Source organism: Podarcis filfolensis (assembly GCF_964270895.1).
Source record: "Podarcis filfolensis genome assembly, chromosome: 2".
NCBI lineage: Eukaryota > Metazoa > Chordata > Lepidosauria > Squamata > Lacertidae > Podarcis > Podarcis filfolensis.
The window spans coordinates 49,576,839-49,591,474 of NC_139605.1; the positions used below are offsets into that span (position 1 = coordinate 49,576,839).

The following is a 14,636-nucleotide window of genomic DNA, read 5'->3' on the forward strand; positions in this document are numbered from 1 at the left end:
ATGTTATAAATTGGTATAGAAAGGTATGGCAGACTGCACTATTAGAAAAAATTGACAAATAGATTGAGACTTCCACGGGGACAAATTTTAAAAGACAATTTTACTGCAACTTGAGTTGACTTTATAGATTTTATGAGCACAGCCACAATTGGTAATTTTATGGCAGCAGCTTTTCATATTGTATAACCTCCCCTTCCTTTGGTGAACTGGGGGAAAGGGAAAGATTTCTTTTATAAAACCTCTTTATCATAACATCACTTATACTACTGGTGCTCTAGCTGTATTACTATTTTGAATTAAGGTTTAATCATTTCTATTACTTCCATTAATCTCAAAGTATTATTTATTTTAAGATTTTGCACTATATTTTGGGTTTGTTTGTTTTTTTTTCATTTTATGTGAATCATGATTTACTATATATTAGCTGTAGTTTGATTAGTTTGTTGCATTTTTCTTCTTTTTTTGGTATGTTATACTGGTGTAACAACAAATCAGTTATTGAGCACGCTACTCTCATGGAAATTCCAATCTTGGTGTTTTATAACTCTTATTGTGGAAAAATATTTGTTGTTCTTATTGTTAAAGATGTGATAAGCATTTTTTTTATTTTTAAAAAATCACTGATTTTCCAGTAGAGGTGGAAAGAAGGGAGTTCCCCACTGCAACTCTCCCTTGCCCATGAAACAGTTGATTGATGATATCCTCCTATTCTACAAGAGCTCAATGCTCACAGAAGATTCCCAGCAGTTTCCCATCAAGGACTCTATATAAGAGTCCAGGGTATCCAGAGCTCCCACAGAACCCTTGAGAGCTCCCAGGGTCATGCCTTGCAAGCTGTTGTCTCTGTAAGCACTGAGCTCCAAATGAAGCCTTATATGTTTTCTAGACCTGGAGTTCCATAAACGCCACCTCTCCAAAAGAGCTAACTGATCTTAGCTTGTTATGCAGCCTTTGGGGGCTGGGGAAACATGAGAGACTCCTCTTCTGATTCAGAGGAGGGAGGCAAGCCTGAGTCCTCCAGTTGAGGGAGTCCCATTCTATATCTGTATACAGGTTCAAAAGTGCCAGGTGGGAAGAGGGAGTAATAATTTGTTTAGTTACCAAAGAGATCTCAGCAATCAGCTTACTCCAAAATTCAGCCACCTCTGAACAATCCCTTCATATGTGATATGTACCAACTACATGACAGTCCCTCCAACACAGTGAAGATGTATCAGGATAGAGAAAACAAAGCAGTCACAGAGTAGGATACCTGTCATGTACTAACTTTTGAGAGAGCTCTCAAGTTTGAGCTGAATGGAGACTTGGCCCACAGACCTTTCTTCTGCTCGTCATCCATCTGTATGTCCCAGTTACATTCCTACAAGGGCTTTTGACTCTGAGCCCCTTTAGGTTCTGTTTCTTCATCAGTGCTCTGGCTTTAATTGTTTGCCCTTTATTATTTGTACTTTAGACAAAGGAGGCACTGTTAAAAATATTAGAAGACGTAAAGGAAGAAGACCACTTCAATATTGTGTTGTTTGGGAGTGATGTAGAGAAATGGAACGATACCTTAATACAAGCTACTCCTGAAAACCTGGCTGAAGCAAGACGCTATGTTCAGAGGATTGATACTAGTGGAAGTAAGTTGCAGGAGGAATGGGGTTTTATTTATTTAACAAATGTAATATTCCGCCCTTCCCTTTGAAGAAATTAAGAGCAGCTTGTAGTTAATAAAAAAATAAAACAATATTCGGAAATAAAACACTAAAATAATTATTCTACAGCAGGACAATATTTCTATCAGCAGTTCTATTAGTTGTATTATAATAAAAAATATAACATTTTTAAAAAGCCTAAGTAAATGAAAATATCATCACATGGTTTAAAAGGTTGTAATATTTGGTGTAAGATCAACCTCCATGCTGACAATATTCCAGAGATAGGTTGCCACAGCAAAAAGTCTATAGTTGCCTAATCTATGCCAGCACAGAGAAGGGTTATGGAGGCTCTGAACTGCTTAAAAAAAACACACCCTCTGCTGAAAAGCAGGTTACTGACACAATAGTGATGGGTAGGCTTTTCTTAAGTTTTTATTCCCATTTGTTTCAGTGAATGGCCCTGATGCTCTTCCCCTGCCTGTAATGTATGCATTTTCCTTGCAATTTACACAACGTTTTCAGGTATTCTGCTACCCATCCCTGTGAGATGTCTGCTTACCTTAAACAGTCAGGCAGCTTTGTGGCCTGGCCTTAGCCCCACACCAGAGATTTGGCAGCCAGCTGGGGAGGACTGTAGGCCTGCCTGCAGATTTGCCAACAGCAGGCAGGCCTAGGTCTGGGGATTCCCCACAGGGTGGGCCCAACCGGCCAATGGGCATCACTTGGGTCCTTCCCTGGGGAAAATAAATTGATGCTGCCCAACACTCCTCTGTTTTTCCATTGGGTCTCCCACCCTTTTTTCAAATGCTGCTTCTTTTATGCTGAGACCTTGCTATGAACATTGTTGGCCTCCATATTTGGGGGTCAGGCAGGAATTTTTCCACTTGGCAAATTGGCACTGGCCACTTGATTTTCACCTACCTCATAACAATCACCACAACTTTCTGAGGTTGGGCACTGAGTAAGCCTTAGTCTTGGTTGGAGGGAAGGTTGTAGCTTCTGCCTGCCCCTCCTTGGTTAATGGTATCCATGTTGCTTCTGCCCAACCCCCAGACAGGGGCTAGAGCCATAGAACTCTTCCAGCAGGGACCCCTTGGGGGATACCCCTATTTGATGTAGGTCATAGGGTCCACGCATGATGTGGTTTACCCCTACATACACTCCAAGCAAACCGTCTGGAGTTAAATAAATGGCTTCACCGAGTGCCTATGCCCAAACCTTTCACAACTGTAACCAATAAAGTTGTGGCCTATTTGAACCCCAAAACTCTATAGCATCCGGTTATTTCATTACATAGGGAGCGACTGGGTAACGGGGTCTTGGCACGTGACACACATGCCACATTTCAGGCAGTTATTGGAGTACTGAGTTTGATTTTCATCGTAGAAAGGCAAGGAACAAATGGCTAAATAAAATACTGGCCCCATAAGCATCTTCCAAGACAACAATGCCCACTTACCCCACAAAGAACTCCCAGTACGTTTCCGAGCACAATTCAAAGTGTTGGTGCTGACCTTTAAAGCCCTAAACAGCCTCGGTCCAGTATACCTGAAGGAGTGTCTCCACCCGCATTGTTCAGCCCAGACACTGAGATCCAGCACCTAGGGCCTTCTGGCGGTTCCCTCGATGCAAGAAGCCAAGTTACAGGGAACCAGGCAGAGGGCCTTCTTGGTAGTAGCAGCTGCCCTGCGGAACGCACTACCACCAGATGTCAAAGAGAAAAATAATTACCAAGCTTTTAGAAGACATCTGAAGGCAGCCCTGTTTAGGGAAGCTTTTAATGTTTAATAGGTTATTGTATTTTAGTGTCTTGTTGGAAGCTGCCCAGTGTGGCTGGGGAAACCCAGCCAGATGGGCGGGGTATAAATAATAAATAATAATAATAATAATAATAATAATAATAATAATAATAATTGCCCACCTACTCTCAGCAGCCAGAAACACCATAACCAGACACTGGAGAGACCTGTCAGGAGTAAGCATGGACCAGCGGTATCAAATAGTATGGGAAACAGCCTTACTAGAAAAATTAACCAATAAACTGAAATTGACACGGGGAAAATAGAAGAAGATGCCTTCACCCCAGTATGACTCCCCTTTATCACATACACAGCCCAACAAGACAATGACAAGAACCCACCAACCTGATTCAAAAACACCCACCCACCCCACTCACACATGAAAACAAAATTCACCACAGCCAATCGCAAACAAACAACCACACCCTAGGCCAGGGGTCGGCAACCCGCGGCTCCGGAGCCGCATGTGGCTCTTTTACACCTTTGCCATGGCCCCGGGGCGGAAACTAGCGAGAGGAGGAGGCGCATTGTGCGCCCCGACACTCCCCACTGTGGCGGGCGCTGTACTGGCTGTGACGTCGCATGGGGACGGTGCGTGCGTTAGTCACGCACCGTCCCGATGTCACCTTCCTGCCCTTCCGCCCACTACATTGTAAGGGGCATGTACGCTGGTCACTGCATTGAAAGGGGGCATGTACGCTGGTCACTGTTTTGAAGGGGAGTGAAGAACACACACACAAAAAAGGTAACTTGTTAATTTAATGTTTATTTCTATGAGGAGGAGTAATTCTGAGGGGTCAAACAAAGAAATAATAAAAAAGTGACAAAAAAAGTTATTTTTATAATGACGAGTTTTGCGGCTCCCAGTTTTTTTTCCTTCGGAAACGGGTCCAAGTGGCTCTTTTTGTCTTAAAGGTTGCAGACCCCTGCCCTAGGCCAACCCCAACTTCTCTCACCACCAAAAGAACACAAGTGAATAGCAAAGAGAACCTGCACAAACGACACTGACACAAAAACCCCACACATACATTAAGTAAAATAGAAACATCGCCACCCGACCCCAGCCCCACTCACCATGGCCCTCTCCACCTCTTCCCCCCTTTTCTTCTTAATGTAATACTAATGTCTCAACAAATGAAACTGACCTGTAGAAAATGTAACAAGAAAAAAGAGACGTTGCACAAGAAATCTTTAATAAAAAATACATTAAAAAGAACCATTCTGCCGTTTTAAATCCATTTAATAAAACAGTTGCCTGCAACCCAAACGTCCTCTTGAAAAGTAAGGTTTTGCATAATGTCTGGAAGGCAAGAAGTGAGCTGTGCCTCATTGGGGTGGAGTTTCACAGCCTGCCACAGAAAAAGTCCTCTCCATATTCCCAAAGAAGTGTATTTCAGATGTTACACTATTCAGATTATCTGAAGAGGTAGACAGGTACAGGAAATGCGATCCTTCAGCTAATGTAATATTCATTCTAAAAGTCTATTTGGCTCTGGCATATTACTGTGGCTTCTCTTTCATCCCACAGAAGAAAATCCACAGTTAGTGATCAAAAGAGCTTTCTAGTCACAGTCTGTTTTTACAATTTACTCCTCTATGTTCCAGTGACAAATCTTTTTGGTGGATTAATAACCGGAATTGAAATGCTGAAGGAAGCTCAGGAAGCTGGAACTTTGCCCGAAAGAAGTGCTTCTTTAATTATGATATTATCCGATGGCCGACCCAATGAAGGTATGTTTCCTGACAACCAAATAACTTTGACATGTGATAAGATTGCTATGGAAAATGATAAATCTTCACAGAAATCTATAGCAGAGGTGTTACTTCAAATTTCAATTGCTGCAGATCGGAGTAAGGAATTTTCAGTAGAAAGGTCAAGATTCACAACATTCAAAGGCCTGCTCTTTGATACATTCAATACTGCATTGTGAAAACATGTGTATTTCAAAATGATTTTTAATGGTTATTTTCTGTCTGATACTTTGTTGAAACTATGTCAATATTATTAGTGTGAGTCCAAAAGTAAGCCTTTCTTCATTGAAGGGATTTTCTCTAGGGCAGTGGTTCCCAATTAGCTAATTACTGAGGACCCCCTATTTTTCAAAAGCAAAGCCATGGGACTTCCGGATCGGTCACAATCACGTTCAGGTCATGAGTTCATCCAGTGAGCTTGTTGGGACGACTCAATCATAGAAAAGGGTAAAAGGGGAGCGAAGGCAACGCAATACCCATAAAAAGGCTCAGAAAAGAGTTCTGAGCTCTGACCCAGCCAAGCTGCACAAAAAGGGGTTTCCCAACAGCTCCTGCACTTAGTAAAGTGGCAGGGAGAGAGGGAGAACTCCAGCGCTAAATACAGTGCCTTCCCTTTCTATGAGATGCCTCGAAAGCCTGAGTGATTCAGCGACAGATGTCTCCATAATCTGAGACTAAAATAAGGCTGCTGGCTGGCAAACAAAGAAGAAAGACTTACAAAGGTATTGTCAGGGAACTGCCATCGGAACTAGAGGAGGAGGCGAGGCTCCACAGCGATGCTGGAGAGGTGCCAAGCAGGGAGAGAGACAGGTCTCTGGCTGGGGAAGAAAATCAGTGCAACACCAGGGATAGAGGGGGGCCGATGGGGGAAGCAGAGAGGAGGCTCCAGGACTCCTCGCAGGAGACCAGCGAGGAGAGCACAGGTCCTCCGCTGCCCACACCCACCCTGCGCAGAAGACTTCCGCGCAGGGAAAGTAGGCGGCGACTTGGCGTCAAAGAACTTCTTTGCTGGAAGAGGTTCAAGAAATGCCCACTGACGGATTCTGCTAGCGACTGAACAGCCACGGAGTGGATGGCTGTCCAGAAAGAAACGGTTTAACCTGGCAACCCACCCCAGAGCGGTGGTAACTTACGCACAAGCAACCCCTAAAGCCATTACAGCAATCCGTCAGTCCCTGAAGTTGCTTGTGCGCAGCGACAGGCAGGGGAGCATAATGAGTCAAACCGGAGAAGCCGGCGCCACGGAGCGAGCAGCTGGAGTGCAGAATCTGGTGGAGAGGAACCGAGATTTAGAACAGCATGTGGCTCTGCTGACGGCGAGGCTGGACGAACGGAGGGCTCAGGATACCAAGGTCAGACCCACCCCCATCGCAAGGAAGGTACCGGGGCTGGTGCACAAGTTTGGGGGGAAGCCCCAGGACTACAACGCGTTCCGAACGGAAATAGAGTACGCTTTGGAACTGCAGCATGATGACTTTGCGGATGATGGGGAGAGGGTGGCCTACATTGTGGGGCATCTGGAGGATGGGGCACGGGAATGGATCAGGCCCCTAATGGCAATGCAAAATGCCGCCTTGAAAGACGTCAGGAAATTTTTTCAGGCAATGAACGCAATGTATTCCAGCGAAGTGGAGCAAAATGTGGTTCAACGGCAATTGATGGGGTGCAAGCAGGGGAGCCAATCAGTTAGAGACTACTGGTCGCGCTTTGTGATGTTAATCCACCGGCTTGGGTGGGATCTGGACGCTGAACCCATTCAGATGTTGTTTGAGGAGGGGTTGTCCCCAACGGTCAAGGATGAGCTTTCCTGCGCGCCCCGCCCGCAGTCTATGGATCAGCTGACCAAGGCTGTGCTTGCGATTGCCGTAAGACAGGAAGCGCGGGCTCAGGAGAAGAGCGAAGGGAGAGGGGAACGTTGCCATGACTACCGCATTCCTGAAATACCGAGGCAGCCTTCCCAGCCGGCTGAGCCAATGGAAATAGATGGCGTGCGCGCGCACGAGGTTTCAAACTCCACTGAAGGGAGCAAGAGGGAGGGAAAGGATTGGAAAACCACCAAGAAGTGTTTCCTCTGCCAACAGCCAGGACATTTTGCCAGGGTCTGCCCTCAAAGAAAGGCCTGGCAAGGGATGGTGGGAGCTGCTGGCTGTGAGGGGAAGGGGGAAACGGATCAGGCCCAAGGAAACGGCCAAGCTTGGCTGCCAATCAGCGGGGACAGCAGCCAAGCCAACAACCAATAGAAGTGCCCCAACCAGACCCTCCCAGGGCAGTTATAGCCATAGAAGTGGTGCTAGAACTCCCAAATGGGCACCCAGTCAAGGTGAAGGGGCTGCTGGATTCAGGCAGTTCCTGCAATTTCTTCAGCAAGAGCTTCGCTCTAGAACACCAACTCCACCTGCTGCCTCTGGATTTTCCCTTGCAAGTGACAACCATCGACGGCAGCGAACTTCTGGGAGGGGAGGTGACGCACCAGACCCCGCCAATGAGAATGAGGGTTTCCAGGCACACAGAGACCATTGCCTTTCACGTAGCCACACTGTCAGGACCCCCAATAATACTGGGAATGAGCTGGCTGGCACTGCATGATGCAGTAGTGGCACGGCATCAGCGGTCAGTCACCTTTGGGTCAGCTTACTGCTTGGAACACTGTATGGGGGGGACCCCAAGGATGACAGTGGCCAGGGTGGCTGGAGTGGCTGTGGAGCCAAAAGGGAAGATGCCACCCCAATATGCTGACCTGCAGGAGGTCTTCAGCGAGAAGGAGGCGGATAGACTACCCCCCCATAGGCCCTTTGACTGCCAAATCAACTTACTCCCAGGGGCTCAGCTGCCGGTAGGTAAACTGTATGCCATGTCGGACAGGGAGATGCAGGAGTTGCGGGAATTTATTGACAAGAACCTGAAAAGAGGTTTCATAAGAGAATCAAAGGCGGTGGGGGGCAGTCCGGTGTTCTTTGTGGACAAAAAGGATACTAATCAGCCCAGGCTCGTTGTGGACTACCGGGGCGTCGACCTGGTGTCAGAACCCGTGACCTTCCCAATGCCCAGGATTGACGACATTTTAACACGGGTGAGGCGACAGCTCCTTCCGGGGATTCCCTGCATCGTCGGCCGAGGACAGGGACGAAGTTGGATCCAAAGGTCGGGCCGGGAGTGGTGGGGGTTCTGGGGGGGAGATGGATGTCAGGGAACTGCCATCGGAACTGGAAAAGTGACTTCTGACGGATCGTGAAGTGAAAGCAAGCGAGATCTCTTGCTCTCGAGAGTAGCTATTGAGGGAAAACGGGGGTGCTGCAAGGGCGCTGCAGCCCCCCAAATACTCTTGGAAGGGAATTCAAGAGGCAGAGAATCCGGCGTTGTCATTTAGCAGCTCCCTCGGCCATCAGGTAACCCCCTTTTGGGGGTGAAGAGTGTGGCGGGGTAGAGAAAAGCCGACAGCGGGAGGCCATTGCTGTTTCTCAATAGCGAAGCTCCAAGCTTGTGCACAGACTGATCCGTTCTCGACTAAAAGAAACCGGATTAGGACTGGAGAGCTACATTAAGGAGTAATTAGAACTAATTCGGGGAGGCAAGGTGGAAAATAGCAGGTCAGTCTTGCCTGGAATTTTATCTCTACACAAGAAGAATTTGCGGAGCGGCAAAACTGTAAGTTACCCTAAGTGGGAAAAGTGTGCTTTGGAGAATATACTTAAAGGATTTTAAAAAGGTTTTCCATAAAAACTAAAAACTAAGATAAGAAGGGGGATTTTATGAGAAAGCTGTAATTGTGGCAGCTGGAGGAGAATTGGCTGCGATCGCTGGAGGATTTTGGAACAGGAAAGAATGGAGATAGAGGAGTGATTTACTTTCACTTTTAAAAGAACTGCATATCTGGACAGTGTTTTAAACTTTTGACAAGTTTATAACCATAACTCAAGTATTAAAGTGTGAAAAGAGGACTGGAGACAGCATACCTCTACTGAGCTTTTGCTTGGTTTTTCTTCTGTTTGCATAAACTTGGTGGGTTTTTAAAGAGGTTTTTTTTTCCGCCTTAAGCAAAGACGGTGTCCCCCCTTGGTTTAACAGAGACATACTTCGCCATATTGTTGCCAGTGGAAAAATACCAACTACCTCCTGAGATACAATTTAACTAAGAGGATACAATTTAATACCTCTAACTATTAGAGGGAAAACTTTTGGAAGTGAAAACTGTTTTAAACAGGAGGGTTTTTTTTACACCCCCATTTATCTAACTGTCTTTCTTTTTTTCTCTTCCTTTTTTTCTTTATATGAGTGGATAAGGGGGCGGCTGCCCCTAGTGGAGGACCTTTGGGATAACCTCATGGATTCTGAATATATTTTGATATAAGGTTTTGGATATTTCAACAACCCAATTGGATTTAGCCGTGTAAGCGGCAAGAAGCATTGATTAAATAAGAATTTGGGTTTCCCTGGTCTGTTTGAAACGATTGGAATTTATATTTGGACTCAAGTATTTTATTTTATAACTATTACTGGGATTTGGCCATTCAAGTGGCAAGAACTGGACTTAAGAAAGATACCTTCAACTGAGTTAATAAGACTATAAGCCTCAAAGTTAATTGGAAGTGACTTCTTAAGGTGTATTAGTGGATAAATTTATTTTATTGGAACTGATTCTTATGAGAGGACTTTAAAGACTGAACTAATCAAAATAAGAGATATAACATATACATATATAAATTTTAAAACTTTGATAATTGTGGTTTTGATTTGGTATTGGTGAGTTGATAATTCTAAATTTATTGTTTATTGTATACTGCATATTGGATAAGAGGATTTAAGTTGGACAAAGGTATTGTGAGTTTAAAGAATGTCCTATGCACAGAAAAAAGGAGATGGTGCAACACTGGGAGATAGGAAGAGTTCTAAACAAGAACCAGAGTGGAAAGGGGAAATTTTAAGAATGTTTGCAGAGTTAAAAACTGATATTAAAAATATTGAGTCAAATATTGAGACCAAATAGAATCAGGTGGAAACCAAATTAGAGCAAGTGGATAAAAAAATGGATACAACAGTAAATGAGTTAAAAGGGCAAATGAAAGAAATTTTTAAGAGAACACAGAATTTGGAGGAGGGGATGAAAAAAACAAAATTAGAAATGAAAGAATTTAGAAAAGATGAAGAGAAAATAAGAGCAGAAGTCTCTGAGGTTAATAAGTCACAGGATGAGCTCTGGGACGTGGTTGCAATGAATGAACTCCAGCAAAGGGAGACGAATTTGAGATTTAGGTCTGTGCCAGAGGTGCAAGGAGAAAAGATAAGAGAGAAATTGACGGCAGAAATTGCCAAATGGATGGGTATGCAAATAGAAGAGGTGGATAAGACAATTCAAAATGCATTTCGAATTAAAACAAGGACTACCAGAGTAAAGAAATTCCCAGGGGATTGTTTAATTATCTTCAAGGACAGAGAAATGAGAAATTAACTTTTGCAAAAAAACAGAGAAAAACGGCTGGAAATTGATGGGAATTATATAATTATTTTTAAAGCTGTACCATTGAGGCTTTTGAAAAAAAGAGATTATTATAAACAATTGGTGCAAGTCTTGAAGAAAAATCAAATTGAGTTTAAATGGGAATTCCCGGAGGGAGTAGCATTTACGTATAAAGGAAAGAGGCACAGACTAATGAAACCAGATGAAGTGGACAAATTTTTTAGAAGATATAAAGAGCTCACCAGAGAAGGATTGGAAGAGGAAATGGCAGGGGCAGGAGCTGGAGGAGAGGAAAAAGATTCGCTGGAGTTGGAGGAGAAAGAAGGAAGTGGTAGAAAGAAGAAATGAAAGAAAGGAAAAAAAGGAGAGGAACGAGAAGAAAAAGAAGAGACAGAAGAAGAAGAAGAAGAAGAAGAAGAAGAAGAAGAAGAAGAAGAAGAGGGAAAGTAAAGTAATATAAAATAAAGAATATTTAACTGACAGACACTATGGCGATGAAGTTCTGGACTTGGAATGTGAATGGAATGAATGATAAAAAAAAGAAATAAAATTGGACATTATTTAAAACAAAAGAATTTGGACATTATTTGTTTACAAGAAACTCATGTGAAAAGAACTCATAGAAAAATTTTAATTAATAAGAAATTGGGAAATGAATTTATTTCATCAGATAAAAGTAAAAAGAGGGGAGTGGTATATTAAGAGTAAAATTGAAGCAGAACAATTATTCAAAGATGAAGAAGGACGATTAATTGCTGTTCAAATTAATTGGCAAGGGGGAAAACTGATAATTATTGGAGTATATGCACCTAATGGAAATAAAACAGAGTTTTTTAAAGGTCTAGAAGAAAAATTGTTTGAATACATGGATCAAAAAAATTATAATAATGGGGGACATGAATGGGGTGGTATCAATGGAAATGGATAAACTGCAAGTGAAAAGCAGAATGAAAGAGGGGAAACTACCAAAGACTTTTTTTGATATGGTAGAAAACTGTAACCTGATTGACATATGGAGGTTGAAACACCCACTAGAAAAACAATTTACTTTTCACTCGGAAGCAAATCAATCACTGTCGCGAATAGATCAGATATGGATATCTAATGAATTATCTTTGAGATTCACAAAAATAGAGATTCAACCAAGAGTTTTATCGGACCACAATCCGATTAAAGGGATATTAAAATGTTATGAAGAGAAATTCTTCCGGTGGAGATTAAATGAGAATCTTTTTAATGATCAGAAAATTGTGGAAAAAGCACACCAATGTCTAACTGATTATTTTCTAAATAATGTAAATAAAGGAACTAAGATGAGTACGGTCTGGGATGCTAGTAAAGCAGTAATGAGAGGCTTCTTTATACAACAAAATGCTATTAAAAACAGAATGAGAGAAAAAGGGAAAAAAGAAGTCCTGAAACAAATTATGGAGAATGAACGAAAATTGATTACCAGACCTGGAGATGTAAAAGTGAAACAAAGCATAAAATTTCTCCAAACACAATTTGCAATGATGATCAACAAGGAAGTAGAATGGAATATAAAAAGAATGAAACAAAAGAACTTTGAATGGGCAAATAAATCAGGGAAATGGTTAGCATGGCAAATTAAGAAAAGGAAGGAACAAAATATGATAAACAAGATAAAAATAGAAGATCAAGAGATTGTTAATCCAAAAGAAATAAGAAAAGGATTTGTGGACTTTTATAGAGATTTATATAAGAAAAAGGAGAGATGCAACAAAAAGAAAATAGAAGAGTATCTAAAGAAGAAAGAAGTGCAGAAAATAACTGATAGCGACAGACTTAAATTGAATGAACCAATTGAAATAGAGGAAATTAATATGGCTATAAAAGAATTGAAAAGTGGGAAGACACCAGGCCCAGATGGATTCAGCGCAAGATATTATAAAGAGATGAAACATATACTGCTTGCACCAATAAAAGAAGTGATGAATAATATACTAATAAGGGCTGAAATTCCGGAAACATGGAAAGAAGCTTATATAACTTTTATCCTAAAACAGGATTCGGATTTGACTCAAGTTAAGAATTATAGGCTGATTTCATTGCTGAATAATGACTATAAAATATTTGCAAATATCCTAGCAAGTAGACTGAAAAAGATTTTAAACAAGATGATACACAAAGATCAGGCAGGTTTCCTTCCTGGTAGACAGATGAAAGATAACATAAGAAATATAATTAATATTATGGAGTATCTGAACAACAGGAAGCATAAACAGGCGATGTTGATATTTGTGGATGCAGAAAAGGCCTTTGATAATGTTTCTTGGGAATTTATGTTAAGGAATTTTGAATTAATGGAAATGGGCCAGTCTTTCCTAAATGGTGTAAAGTCAATCTATTTGGAACAAAGAGCAAGATTAATTGTTAATAATGTATTGACAGAGAAAATTGCTATAACTAAAGGTACAAGGCAGGGATGTCCACTGTCACCGCTGTTATTCATCTTGGTATTGGAGGTCTTCTTAAGATCAATAAGGAATAATGAGAACATCAAAGGAGTGTCAGTAGGGCAAAATCAGTACAAAGTCAAAGCTTTTGCGGATGATTTAGTTATTACAATAGAAGATCCTACGAAGAGTGTAGATGAAGTGTTGGTAGAGGTAGAACAATTTGGAGAGGTGGCCGGCTTTAAGTTAAACAGAAAGAAAACCAAAATAATTACGAAAAACATTGAACAGGATGTAATTGAAAGATTGCAGCAACAATTAGGGATTGAAATGGTGAAAAAAGTTAAATATTTAGGGATTACACTAACCACTAGAGGTATTGATTTATTTCATGATAATTATGTACCAGTATGGAATAAGATAAAAAAGGATCTGGAGGTGTGGGGTAGAATGAAATTTTCATTTTGGGGAAGGATTGGAACGATAAAGATGAATGTGCTACCGAAAATGTTATTTTTATTTCAAACAATACCAATAATAAAAGGAGTGACAATATTTAAAGAATGGCAAACAATATTATCAAGATATATTTGGCAGGGCAAGAAACCAAGAATTAAATTTAAGATATTAACTGATGCAAGAGAAAGAGGAGGTTTCGCCCTGCCGGATTTGAGGTTATATTATGAAGCGTCATGTCTTTGTTGGTTGAAAGAATGGATGAAGTTAGAAAATAATGAATTATTGGATTTAGAAGGCTATGATAATAGATTCGGTTGGCACGTGTATTTATGGTATGATAAAAAAAGAATACATAAAGGGTTTGAAAACCACATATTTAGAGGATCTTTGATTGGAGTTTGGAATAGGTATAAAAATGTATTAGAACCAAAAATTCCACATTGGTTATCACCATTAGAGGTTATGAGTATTAAAAAGATAAATATGAGCTCGAGATGGATAACATATGAGAAACTATTAAAAAAGGAAGGAAATAAGTGGAAATTGAAACCATATGAAGAAGTAAAAGAATATGTTAAGGATTGGCTGCATTATTTTCAGTTAAAAGAAATGTTTAAAAAAGAGTTTTTAGAGAGGGGATACTCTGAAAAAGAATCTAGATTTCAACAAGAAATCTTAAACAATGAAGTGAAAATTTTATCTAAAATGTATAAAATACTGTTGGAATGGAATACTGTGGACGAAGAGGTTAAATCTGTAATGATTAGTTGGGCTAGAGATTTCGGATATAATATTGAATTTGAGAAATGGACTAAATTATGGAAGGATGGGTTAAAGTTTACAACTTGTACAACGATTAAGGAAAATGTTATGAAGATGTTATATAGATGGTATATAACACCAGTAAAACTGGGTAAAATCTATAAAGTGTGTAATAAATGTTGGAAGTGTAAGGAGACAGAAGGAACATTTTACCATATGTGGTGGGAATGTAAGAAGGTAAAAAGCTTCTGGGAGATGATCTATAATGAGTTAAAGAAAATGTTGAAATATACTTTTGTTAAAAAACCAGAAGCTCTCTTATTGGGAATACTGGATAATGAAATTAGTAAAA

At 41.1% G+C, this 14,636-nt stretch overlaps 1 protein-coding gene across 1 annotated transcript in view; it reads left to right on the forward strand.

Moving 5' to 3' along the window:
* Window positions 1–14,636, forward strand: part of LOC310758207 (uncharacterized protein) — a 67,367-nt gene that overhangs the window by 36,703 nt on the left and 16,028 nt on the right. Inside the window, exons 31-32 of the mRNA XM_083604135.1 lie at window positions 1,454–1,622; window positions 5,045–5,170. Coding sequence (XP_083460261.1) covers window positions 1,454–1,622; window positions 5,045–5,170 — 295 coding nt within the window. The remainder of the gene's footprint in view (window positions 1–1,453; window positions 1,623–5,044; window positions 5,171–14,636) is intronic.